Genomic DNA, 13,375 nt, shown 5'->3' with positions numbered 1-13,375 from the left:
TTTTTAAATAGGAACTTCTAATTGTAATTTGTGGTGGTTTTATTTACATAGGCATGGTGTATATTAGGATTTTTGCCACTGTATGTGTATGTGTGGGGGGAGGGTGTATAACATGATAGACTGTATATAACAAGTAGATACCTTTTTATATAATGTATAAATTCGTAATCCTAACATTTTGCTTTGCACCTTGATAAATTCTTAATTAAATTCACATATTTAACTTTAGGATAAGGTAGACAAATTTCATTGGCTAAATGTTTTTATATTGTTTTATAAAAATAGACATAGTCATTATTGTCCCCTATAAAAACATTAATAAAGCATATCCTTTAGTTTAACTGCAGAATTGTCTGGAACCTATTTCTCATTCCCCAATATCTCCTTTGAAAGTGTAGCTTGGAGTTTGGCTTTGTAATTATATCAAAATGTCTACTAAAATCCAATATATTGAGACAGCAAATACTGAAGGTACTGCCAAATAGCAGTTTTATGTTGACCAAAATATTTGTTGCCCCTCCCCCTAAAAATTTGTTCCCATGTCTTTCTTCCTCACTCACAACTCTATAAATTCCACAGAGTTATAAAGCTAGAAAGGAACTTAAAAATCACCTACTAATCATTTTACTAAGTTAAAAAAAAAAAAACAACTTAGGGTCATAAAATGTCATTCTTATGGTTATTCAGGCAATTAATGACAGAACCAATTTAAGAATCTGTTTCTAAACTTTCAATCCAGTGAGTGCTCTTTCCACTTTATGATGCTACTCTGAAAAAAGTATAGGTGATGATTCTTATTTCTCCAATTGTATCTCTTTAACATCTCAAATATTAAAATTTTTGTAATATACTGACTTCTCAATTCATCATCCTATTGACCTACAAAACCTTTCTGTCAGCACCAAACTTATATTAAGAGGTAAAGTTAAACCATGTGGCATTTAAGGCATTCCTTAATTTAACTTAAATTCACCTTTTTTTAATTTTCTATTATACTATTCCTTTTTACCATAAGATATTCCCTAATATTAGCCCTTATTCTTCCACTTGCATTTATTAACCTCTGAGATCTCATGCTTAGAACATACACATATATTCTCTTTGGTTTTTGAAATATTTTTTTTTCTCCTTTTAGGTACTTCCCTAACACTTTTTAAGATTTTCCTTTCTTCCATTTCAAAATGCTGTAATATCTCAATTTTTTAACAGGTCTTTCCATTCTCTCTTCTTTTGCCCTTATAACATTGTAATTTTTTTTAAACTTATTTATGTTTATTCCTTTCCTCCTTGTTTACTTGTAAACTTTTTGAGTTTCAAGGAATGTGTTTTCATTCTTTGTATCTTCAGTTGCTTCACACAATATGTAATACAAAGTAAATACCAAATAATTCAGATTAATTTGTGGAAAAATGTATTTCTAAATTAGAAAATTTTAAATAATATTTTATTATATTTAAATATATGTAATCATAATAATTAAACATTTAAAAACAGAAATCCTATCACATCTGCTTCAATGAATAGAAAAATCTTTACATATAATGGACCTATTAGTAACAACTTTATTTTAAATACAAAGAATTTGTAAACTATTTATGACTCAAATAGGTTAGCTGTTTCTCCTCCAAATTTGTTTTTACTGTTAACATAGTTTCACAAAATCTTTCCTTGTTGATGATGGAAAGTAAAATTTTGAACCATTGCACATCAAATTATTCTAATTAGTTACTGGAATTCTAAGTCAAAGATTTCTAATAATTTTTACTAATGTTGCAAAGTTTTATACTTCAGCTTTTCATTGTGATTAAATTAGAATATATTTATTTATACAACTTAAATTCTAAATAAATCAATAGGCCTGTCATTTACTTAGAAAAGCCAAACATGAGCCTTACAAGTTTTGAGGTACTTCCTTACTTATCTTTGAATCTTCTCAATATCCTTAGAGACCTATGTAGATTGTTGAGGCACAATAAAAATTTACTGCATTGAAGTTCATTAAATGGACATTATAGCAGTTAATTTTGGTATCTGATTTATGTAAACCAAAAGAAAAATAGTAAAAAAAAAACTTGCATAGGAGATGTATTATATGTATAATACAAAATTTTATCTTATATTATGAATTCATAATGTGAATATTAGGACATTTTATTTAAGGTTTTGCTTTTTTTAAGGTAACTCTCAAACTTAATAGAAACATGGTACAAAGGGGCCATGATAGGGGGAAAGCATTCTTATCACCAATTTGAAACTAATTTGAAAGAAAAAAAAATGGAAGTATGGACAAAGTTTAAAAAGTGAGATGAAATTCTTAATGAAATTTTTTAAAAACATAGTTTAAATTGCAAAAATTTAAAAGGACTCTGAGAATATTTTTGGCATTATAGACCACATGAGGACAATAATATTGCTTTCATTGGTCTTTGTGAGCTCAAGCTGCTAAACTGGTTTAGATAGCACAGCATCATGTGGTGTATTAGAATGCTATATAAATACTTAAAAAGTCAAAAATGAGCATGGAAATTGTAGCTCTTTTAAAAGTAGCTTTATGGAAATATTTTAAACTATTTGCTACTGAACAAATCAAAATGGGGGATTTGGAGGAATGGACTAAATAAACTCCTATCTTTCAGAAAAAAACAAAAAAAAAAAGCAAACTTTATCTCAAAATGACCCATTGCTGAAGAGTCATTCTTGTGCATATAGCTTTTTTGGCTTTTAATACATATAGAGATGTGTTTGTATACACACACACACACACACACACACACACACACACCTATTCTCTAAATAAATTCATTTTAAATTTTTACTTAAAACTTTTTTTATCAGGAAGAATTTTGAAATATAAAATTTGAGAAGCTTTAGTTTCTTTGGAGATTTTTCTGTTTTCCGTTAGTGTAATACACTTTTTTTTTTTTTTAACAAAAACACTTTTTATCACAAAGAGATTTTAAGTGTCAAAATAAATTTATTAAATGCAACTTAAAAGAAATTTAATAATTTTTTTCCAGCCAAAAAACTCTTTTGGTAGTTGATTGCTTCAAATACATAGTATAGAATATGTAAAACAGTTTCTGTTGAGGATTGACTTTGTTTGTTTTAAACTATTAATCTCTATCCAAGATCTCCAAGTGGAAATGTTTATATTTTTATTGGGTTGCTGAGTTGCTGCAGTTCTAAGGGAAAACTATACTAGTGCGTGACAAAACTTATATACAGAAAGAGAGCTTATATCCTACTTTTGTTTCTGTTTTTATACAGCTTTAAAGAAGTTATGTAGACATATGCAATTATCATTATCACTTTAAAAAAAGTTCTATCAAATTATAAGTTTAATGAGCTTTTTATATTTTAAGTTTTGACTTAGATTTACTCTGATTTTATGTCTTCAGAAGTCATTCTTGGGGGAAAAAATGGGAGCTTTTCTCTGAACATACTTTTATTCTTACATAATTGTCACTACTAGTCACCTAACAAAGTTAGATTGCATCTTGCTCTGACAATTGAAATCAGAAATTATAATTTTGAAAAATGTGCTTGTTTCTCATTTTAAGTTATTTAAAATAGTTTTGAATTTTAATGATAACCTAAAAAAAACCTTAATTATATGAATACTAACTCCAAATCACTAGTAATTTTCCATAGGGAAAATTTTTTTATGCTGACAGATATTGAAGACTTCTCAATTATCTTGAATATCAGTGCTCTAATTGTATTAAGATTATAATTTCAGATGAAAGTTGTAGCTAGAATATTCAAATTTCACTTTAAATTTTAAGGTGTACTCTGCTGGACGTATTGTAGTCTTAATATTCTTGATTTTGGTTTATTTTAATTACTACATATTTTTACTTGTTCTGTTTTCAGCAATATTTATTGAGTATATTAGAATAAATGATTTATATTTCTTGTCTTAGTGACACTTTAATTGGACAAATTTTGCATCTGCAATTGAGTTGGGAGGATAGGATATGAGAATCACATATAAAGAATTTGATGGTTGAAAATTTGTTTTAAAGTAAAGCTAGGAGATGCCGTTACTTCTACATCTTTGTAGTTGGGGAAGACTATGGTTGTTAAACACTGAGTATCTCTCTCTCACAGAAGTCATTTATTTTCTCTGAACTTTCCCCCCTTGTTTTAGATCTTTATTATGTAGATGATGTAGAAACAAAATATATCAATAATTTTTAAAAAATAAAAAGAAATGGAATATCTTTTCCATTAGGAAATTTTTTTTAAAATGAACATTATTGAAGATTTAATTCAGCAGCAAAATTGATTTTCCCTTATTCAGGGTAGTATCTTCACAGGTTTCTATGACTCATTTGTTGAAGAAGTGTGATTTAGTACAACATAATCTGTTTCCTCATCTGCTGGCTATTCTGATCATTGGCAAATTTTCTTAACAAATTTGAAATAACACGTCATACTTTATGTATAGCTTCATGTTGGAAATTGATTCCAAAGGGGTGAAAGTTTTGAACTTAGGTAATAGAAACTAAAATGTATTTGATGTACACTAAAGTATTTCATTGTGGAAACTAATAAATGCATCAAAGACTATTAGTGTCTTATAAATAGATCTATGTAGAGTTTAATGCATGTGCTTTTAATTAGGAACTTTACTTCTTAACTACATGTAGAGGCTAAATCTCTTCTTTATATTCTTATTCCATACTAGAAAGCTAGATATTTGGTACAGTAGAGCATTGAGCTGTGAAGTCAGAAGATTTTGGTTATGTTTTTAATCATGTCCAGCTTTCACCACTTGGGTACCTCACTTTATCTCTGTAAACCTCAGAGGCCTAATTTGTTCAATAAGAATATTTCACAAAGGTTTTATAAGGAAACCCAATTTTAAACTGTAATTTTTATATTAATATATGTTATTGATATGGATAAAGATAATGATGGCCATTTACATAACAGAGCATGCATTCATTTTCATAGATTTCTTTAGGTTATTTTATCTAAATGGTTTTCTTCTTCAAGAGAAATGTCTATGTGAATTATGTGACCTAATATATGTGATTCCTCTCTGTGACTGAATTGTTTTTTAGAATCATATTAATGTTCTGATGTTTCACATGGTATTAATAGTAATATAAGAATTATATGGGGCAACTAGGTGGTACCATAGAAAGTTAGAGAACTGGGCTTAGAGTCAGGAAGACTCATCTGTCTGAGTTCAAATCTGGCCTCAGACATTTGCTGGCTGTGTGGCCTTGGGCAAGTCACTTAAGCCTGTTTGCCTCAATTCTTTTAAATGAGCTGAAGAAGAAAATGGCAGACAACTCCAGTATCTTTGCCAAGGAAATCCTAAATAGAATGGCAAAGAGCTGGACATGACTGAAATAACTGAATGATAACAACAATACTTATGTAGCATTTTATATTTTAAAAGAAACTTAAAATATAAATAACTGTTATTGCTGTGCAACTTAACTTTGAGATTATAATTTTCATGTTTACACAGATAAGGATTCAGATTTAGGATTTTATTAAATGCTCCAGTAAACAGTATATGCCCATTTTTGCTCACAGTGTGTTTCTCATTATACCACATTTCATTTATGATACCAGAATTCCAGACTGTATGTTCTGTCTTTTTCTAAACTGGAGAGAAATTGAAAAAAAGAAATACATCAGCTGAAAGCAATTATGGAGACAGAAAATATTTTTTGAATCCCACTTAAAACTTTTTTTCCCGCAGATATCACATTTGCAAGGTAGCTCACATCTAAATAGTGGAATAGTTTAAATGTTAAAATAGTTTAAATGTCTTAAAAATAAGTCAGATGAACATATTTCATTTGGGAATCTACTTTGAAAGAGTTTATTTTCTCAGTATTTCTTGAAATTAAAATGTGATGCTTGTTTTGACACTGTATCAGATTCATTTCCTACCTGTTGGTTGATATGTCAGATATAGAAAGCAGTCCAGTTAAAAAATTCTTTACTTTACTTTAGGATCTCATTTGTCCTCTCTCTGCCCTATCTTACCTAAATATTACCACCTTCACTACCACTGAATAACATTTTGTTTGGCTTTTTTTATCTCTCCAGATCTTGCCTTTTTTCCCTTCCATCTCCAACCTAGACAATTTTAGTTTTCCTAACTCTAGCTTTCCTAGTGAAACTCTTAATTTCACAGACCATATCCTGATATTCCTTGTTTCTTTTTTCGGGCTCCCAAGCCTGACCTATTTCTCTTTATGTTTCTCTTCACCAAACAATACTTGTCATTTTACTTTTCAGTTTCCTGTTTTTTAAAAATCTCCACACATAGAGATTACTATATCAAGAAGTGATTTGCTGTGACCAAATTAAATTCATCCTTTTGAAGCACTGATGGCTCAACATCACGAAGACAATTTGTATGATTATCTCAACAAAAACAAATTTTTAAACCCTAATAATTATTCTAATAAGTGCATAAAAGCCTCAGATTACATACAGTATGTATTCATATAAAAAAATCCAACAAATACTTATAGCAAAGGCAGGGGAAAAATTCTTTAATATAGTCAAATGCACATGCCTGAAACTTAGAATATAAACAGAGGTAAAATAAAAATACTTCCTCTACCTATTGTTAGTTAACATATTCCTAGAAATGTTAGCAATAGCCATAAGACAAAAAAATAAGACAAAAGAAAAAACACATCAGCTAAAAGAAAATAAAATTATTTCTATGAAGACATGATGATGAATCTATGAAGCTCAGAAAAACAGCAAGAAAATTAGTTGAGAGGGTCAATACTTTCAATAATGTAACTAGATACAAGATAAAATTATAAAAATCATACTCATTTCTCTGCAATGTTAACAAAAATCAGAAATTAAAAGGTTATTTATCTATTTGTCAGGTTTTATTAAGTCACAGTGATTATCCTTTGCCATATATGTGGTTTGAATTCATGTCTATTTTATACCTAGTAGAACTATGAATTTAAATAAAATATTCAGACTCGATAGAATTTGAGAAAATAAGTCATGGGTAATGAAGATTACTATCTAAAAATGCTGAGTAAGTGAAAAAATAAAAAGTTTATTAAGAGTTTACAGCAAATTGATATTGCTATTTTATTTATATATTAACTTAGAAACTCATCTTAAAATCTTAACATTTTATAACTTTTACTCTGAATCTAGATCTCTCATTTGTGTAAACTTTATTTTTGAAAACATTTCTCTCTACAGTCCTACAGGAATCGGGAGCACTGTATTTGTTTAATAATTTGTACAATTGGTAACCATTTTCAGATGATTTGATTTCCCCTGCTACTTATTTAAAAGTAGTATAATAACAATATTTTGCTTAGATACTGTTGAAAAATGAACTTTTGGTCAGAAATAAGGAGAATTGGGTAATACTTGGAAATCACTTTGAAAGTGGAAAGTAATATTTAGTGTGAATTTTGAGTATTATTTCTGGCATGGGGTTGGTTTATGGTAGAAATACTAAAATTGGATCTGTATGTATATTATCCACAGACAAAATTGAAAAATTTAACTGTAGAATGCTGTATAATTTTTCTTTTAAATTAACCAAGGACATTTTTAAAGGGGGTAAATCAACTATAGACTTTTCTTATTTAGTAGTTTATCAAAATGCACCATTTCTTAAATTGTGATTTATGTATGATCTTTAAGTTTAAAAAATGAAATGATTAAAATTAACTTCACTTTTTGTTTATAGGAAGAGTGTTTCTTAAATCTTGAGGCACCAATTTCAAGAGTATGTGGATATGATACACCATTTCCTCATATCTTTGAAACATTCTACATCCCAGACAAATGGAAATGTTATGATGCCCTTCGAAAAATGATCAATTATTGATCAAATAGGTAGTATATTTTCTGTTTTTTTTTAAAAAGCAAACATTTGTTATGTTAAATTTTTTGTGAGAGAAAATTTATTTTTATGAGTAAATGACACATGTTGTAAATTAGTGAAATTTCATGTTATCAGCTGTTAGGCTATATTTAATAGATTTCCTTATCTCTGTCAATTATTAAAATACATTAGATTATGTATACAATGTCATTATAATATTTCTTGCAAAAACAATTTGCATTGCATTCTATACAGCACAAGATTTTCAAAAGCAAGTGAGAATTAATTCTTGATGATAATATGGAACCTCTGTTCTTCTAACTTTTAGGTTCAAAAAGTAAATTTATCTAAGCCTACCACAGAAACTATTTGGGACATGAGAAAGCAATGCATGAGGGGAAGAGAATAATATAATGCCTTTCCTCTTTTACTCTATGTACAATGTCAATGGGTCTAGTAATTCTTTGAACTAGGGTTATAGGCATGCATTAGGTTTGGCTAGTAGTTCACACATAATTTCTCAGGAAGAGAATAATATAATGCCTTTAAGACATTCTTGCTTTAAAATGGGTCCTTAAAAAGGGTTAAATATTATTTATACCAAAAGTACAATAAAGGAAAAATAGTTATTCTACTCATCAAGTCAAATTATGCATAAAATGACATAATTGTGGAACTAAGAAGCAAATATAGATAGATAGATAGATAGATAGATAGATAGATAGATATAATTATCCCAGTTGGTCTTAATCTGTATGATTTATTATTGTTTTCTTTTACAGAGGCTAGAAGAATAGAACTAAATGCAAAAGTATTTTAATGGACTTTGATATTTACTCAAATTTGTCTCTTCACATGGACTTCATATGAAACTATCTATCCTGAATATTGATCAAGAGGAAACTAAAGCTCAGAATTCTCTGTATTAGCAAATACCAAAAGAATATGTCAAGTAGTGAATAGTTTCATCTGGGCTTTATAAAATTTTTCATATACTGTGGGTATAAAACTGTTAAATTTATAAAACCTTGCTTGATTATATCATTAAATGATTTCTCTGTAAATAGGGGACAATATTCAATAAAGCTTTTTTAGGTTATCAGGTTTTTTTTCCTCAGAGTTTCTAATAAAATCCCAAATTGTGAACTCCCAAAATTATGAAGCATAAATTGGTTGTTGATTAAGTCATAATAAATAAGAAATAGAGATTGATTTGGGCCTTCTGACTTTAGACTGCTATACCCAGGATTATTTTTTTAACCAATATAATTTTCTTTCTTCAAGATTTCTTTGATATCTGGCCTAATTCTCCCCTGCAGCCTCAATAAGGTGTCACAGTAGTGTCTTTTCTTCCTTTGTCTCTGTCTCTGTATTTCTCTTGGGTCTTTTTGTGTCTTTCTGTCTCTATCTCTCCCTCTTTCCTTCCTTCTCTCCTTTTCCCTCTTCCTCTCTCTCTCCTCCTCCTCCCTCTTTCTCATTCTCCATCTCTCTTTCTTCTTCCCTCCTCCTCTCCTCTCCTCTCTCTCACACACACACAGTCTCTTTGTTCATCTCATAGGCATAAATACACATGAACATGAGTAGCTTAGTAATAACTCTATCTTCTGATGTAGATTGCAACCCATGTATAACTTAAACTTAGTATATGAATCCTCAGGAATATCTGGAAGAATAAAGAGGTTAATTTCAGGAATCCATATCTATTAGGTATCAGAGGTAGGTATTGGAATCCAGATCATATTGATTCAAAGTCCAACTCTGTTATGCCACATTACTTCTCTAAAAATATTATAAACTGAATACACTCAACAAATTCAAATATATCAGTAGTTCAAAAAAAAAAAAAAACAACAACAAACAAACCTGTATATCTCCAGATAAACATGGCCAGAATAAACTTGACAAGCTGTAAAGAATGTATTCCAATTCTTAGATATCTTCTGACTCTATAAACTTTTCTTCATGTATTTAAAATTATTATTTATTTTATAGTATTTTTATTAGTATTAAATATATTAATATTTAGTATTAGTATATAGTAAATGGTACTAAATAGTATTTAATATGCAAAAATAAAAATTTATACGCAGCTTTGATTAGAGGAAAGACAGATTAGCAAATTTTCTAGTACTTTTTTTTTTTTTTTTTGCTTTCTTCCCAATAGAATCTTGTTTCTGAATGGATATATGTAGGCTAGTGGAATAAAAACTATTTTTTGGTTACTGTAAGATTTGGAGAACTCAATACAGACATATCATTTCATTCCTACAACAAACCATATAAAATAGGTTCCATTATCATTCCTATTTTTTAGGTAAGGAAATAGACCCACTAAGATTAAATGCCTTGCCCAACATAAAAAACAAACAAACAAACAAACAAACAAACAAACAAAAAAAAAAAAAACAGGAAGTGGTTATGGTGAGATTCAAATCCAGATCTCTGTGACTTCAAGATCATCATTCTAGTTACTATGCCACTTCACAAAGCAGCCAACTCACACTACTCTCAAACTATGAATCTACTATCCTAACATACTTAAAGAACACTGTTTAAAAAGAACCATGGCCATTGCGCCTCCCCCCTCCCCAGATGTAAACATTAAAAATGAAAACTTTTTTCCTTCATATCAATGGATTTGTTATTTTGTAGCTACAAAGCACCATGAAGAAATATATAAATATAGCTACAAAAACACCAGAAAAATAAACTCACCATTGAAATTTTATACACATATATATATATATATATATATATATATATATATATATATATATTTTTTTTTTTTTTTTTTCTTTTCAATACTGGAGAGAGTGTACTGTCAAGTTCTGTACTAGTATGCATTTGCATGTAATTGTAAAACCTATAGTTGAGGAAACCCCTAATGATTGCATCCCCATTAACATAAGTTTTGAAAGAATATATTTCATGAGGGAAGAAAATTTTTGGCAATAACTTACTAGCCCTAAACCCTAATAGCCAATTTCCTAAGCAAAGGTTCCTGTCACTAACATGTTAGGCAGTTGAGGTAGTCATGGCCTTTTATGAATGATCATTCAGTACAGCAGTTGTTCAGGGGTAATGTATTAGCCACAAACCCTAACTGGATTCAGTGATTATCTAGTGCAAAATTATTTGGTGGTTTGGATGGACAAACTGTCCGTAGCAGTGTTTTTTTTTTTTTTTTAGAATTTGGAATAGTAGCATCAGTCTTTCTTTTTAAAGACAATTCTCCTTCTTGTCCTAGGCAACATGGACACATGAATCACACACAGTCTCTCCCTGAAAGATGAATAGAGAAATCTTTTTTTTGCCCCTGAACTCCTCTTTCTTTTGTTGTTTATTAGAGCAGCAGGAAGTGTATAGAGAAAACTAATTTTGTCTAGTACTTTCCAGAGAATGTGTTGTTCCAACTAAAGCCTCAAATATTTATACACAAACAAATAAAATATGATTTAACAAAGATTCTAGTGCAAGAAAGAAAATTTGGCTTTTTAGGGATCACTGAGACTTGGAAGATAAGACCCATATTATACTGTGGCTCTGGATACTTTATTCAAACAAAAATAAGATAGGTAAAAAAAGGTTTGGAATGGGAGCAGAGTAGCATTATATGTTGAGAACATATGCTGCTGTGAGGAAATCTAGGAAGTAGTGGAAAGCATTTGGGTGAAAATCAAAAGAAGGAGAAACTTATCAAAAAAAAAAGGAAATGTCACATGGAAAAATATAGAAGTTACAGGAAATTTAAATTACATGGGCATCTATTAGATATATTTTCATCAACAGAAGAATACCTAATACCTCCTTTAATGATAATTTTGTCTTTCAAAAAGATAGTGCTGCAAACAAGGAAATTTTACTCTGAGAAGGAAGGATTGGGTGCTGGTAGGGAAATGAAAGTATAACGTGAGAAAGTGACTACCCTATCTTACTGAAGGAAAAGAAAACTAGAAATTATTCAATTTGAATCCTTGTTTTAGATACAGCGTTTTATAAAGAGTTCAAAGGATAGGTTCCCATAGATCAAAATTTGCTTAGACAAGTCAATCCAAGAGGAACAAAGGGAATTTTGATGAAGAAAAGGGAAAGTTATCTAAAAATGATCAAGGAAACTTACCAATTAACTTGCTAAAAGACACATACCAAAAAGACACAAGCAAAGGTAAGTAACAGAATGAACGCAAAATACATATCCTTGTAGGTATCAGGATTGCTTATGATCAGAATGAACTGTGCCTGCTGGAAAAATTAATGATAACAAAAGGGGATAGACTCTATGTGGGGAAAATATATTTGACAATAGAGTGAAACGAGAGCTTCTCAATTCTCCTGTTTTGTCTGCCAAGAAAAAATATTTGACTTAACAAAGATCAGAACAAAAAATTCTGTTTTGGAGTTGATATTCAAGACAAAATATTAATGCCACCTAGAGCAGGCTGTTGAGTTAGGTGTCACTTGGTTCTGATGATTTACCTTTCACTGTATGGAAATATTTGGCCAATGTGAATGTTAAACAACCATTGAAGATTGTGACCTACAAGATGGTAAAGTTATTTTCAACAATCTTTAGTAAATCCAGAATATCAGGGAGCAAAAGGCATATACATGATAGGAGTTAAATTCATTAAACAAGACAAATGCCTCTTAAGATTGTTGTTTTCTCTTTTCTTTTTGAACTCTCATGAAACAATAACAGAAATTCTTCAAATTTCCATTCAATCCTTCTCCTAAGCTCTAACTCATGGCTGTGAGTACAAGCAGATTCACAGAATTGTAATTAAGTCTTCCTGTAAGGATTCCTTTAATTTCTTTCTCCATTCACAGTGATAAACTTAATTTCTCAATCAAAAATAATGGCAGAATCTTCTATAAAATGGCAGAATGCAAAACAAACCATAATATTTTTTAAACTGAAAAAATTGGCAATGAAAATTAAATGTTACAATAAAATTTATTAAATATCAGAGAAATCTAAAAAAAATGAGCATTGCAGTCATTAAGGAAAAACCCTAAAATTTTGTTATTAAAATTGACAAACAGTAAAACTACCTTATATTTATATGAATCATAAATAATGAAACGAGTAAATACCTATACATTAAATCTATATTCATAAAGCAAAAGTTGCTGGATTATAAAAATACACAAGTGTTATAACAGATAAAATGTAACTACAAAAATAGTTGAAAACAGAGCAGAAATATTTGTCATTCTATTAATAGCACTAAATAACATATTTATCAGCATCATGTGCCTTCTTCACGGAAACAGAAAATTCCACATCATACATAGCAGATAACAAATACTAAAGATCTCTTTCAAAGATCATAAATACAATAACAAGTAATACATGGTACACAAAAAAGCCATATGGTCCTAAATAGAAACTTCATTACAATATTCTAAATAGTAAGTGGTTGAAAGGGAAATAATAGAAGTATATATATATCATATGATGACATCACGCCAGTCTTTGTTTTGCACAGACTAAACCTCTTAAAATATCTATGAAAACATAAACAA

At 29.4% G+C, this 13,375-nt stretch overlaps 1 protein-coding gene across 3 annotated transcripts in view; it reads left to right on the top strand.

Annotated features, from left to right (window-relative positions):
* The window catches only part of BCKDHB (branched chain keto acid dehydrogenase E1 subunit beta), a 265,833-nt gene extending 256,885 nt beyond the window's left edge, over positions 1–8,948 (top strand). For 2 of the 3 annotated variants that reach the window (XM_074310453.1, XM_074310456.1), the window contains exons 10-11: positions 7,712–7,860; positions 8,632–8,948. In XM_074310453.1, the coding sequence (XP_074166554.1) occupies positions 7,712–7,852 (141 nt within the window). In that variant the 3' untranslated portion in view covers positions 7,853–7,860; positions 8,632–8,948. Of the gene's footprint in view, positions 1–7,711; positions 7,917–8,589 lie in introns of all 3 variants that reach the window. The other variant, XR_012489252.1, reaches the window with a different exon arrangement.
* Positions 8,949–13,375: the final 4,427 nt, after the last annotated feature.

This window comes from Sminthopsis crassicaudata, chromosome 4, assembly GCF_048593235.1.
Source record: "Sminthopsis crassicaudata isolate SCR6 chromosome 4, ASM4859323v1, whole genome shotgun sequence".
Lineage (NCBI taxonomy): Eukaryota > Metazoa > Chordata > Mammalia > Dasyuromorphia > Dasyuridae > Sminthopsis > Sminthopsis crassicaudata.
This window is presented reverse-complemented; position numbering and strand designations above follow the sequence as displayed.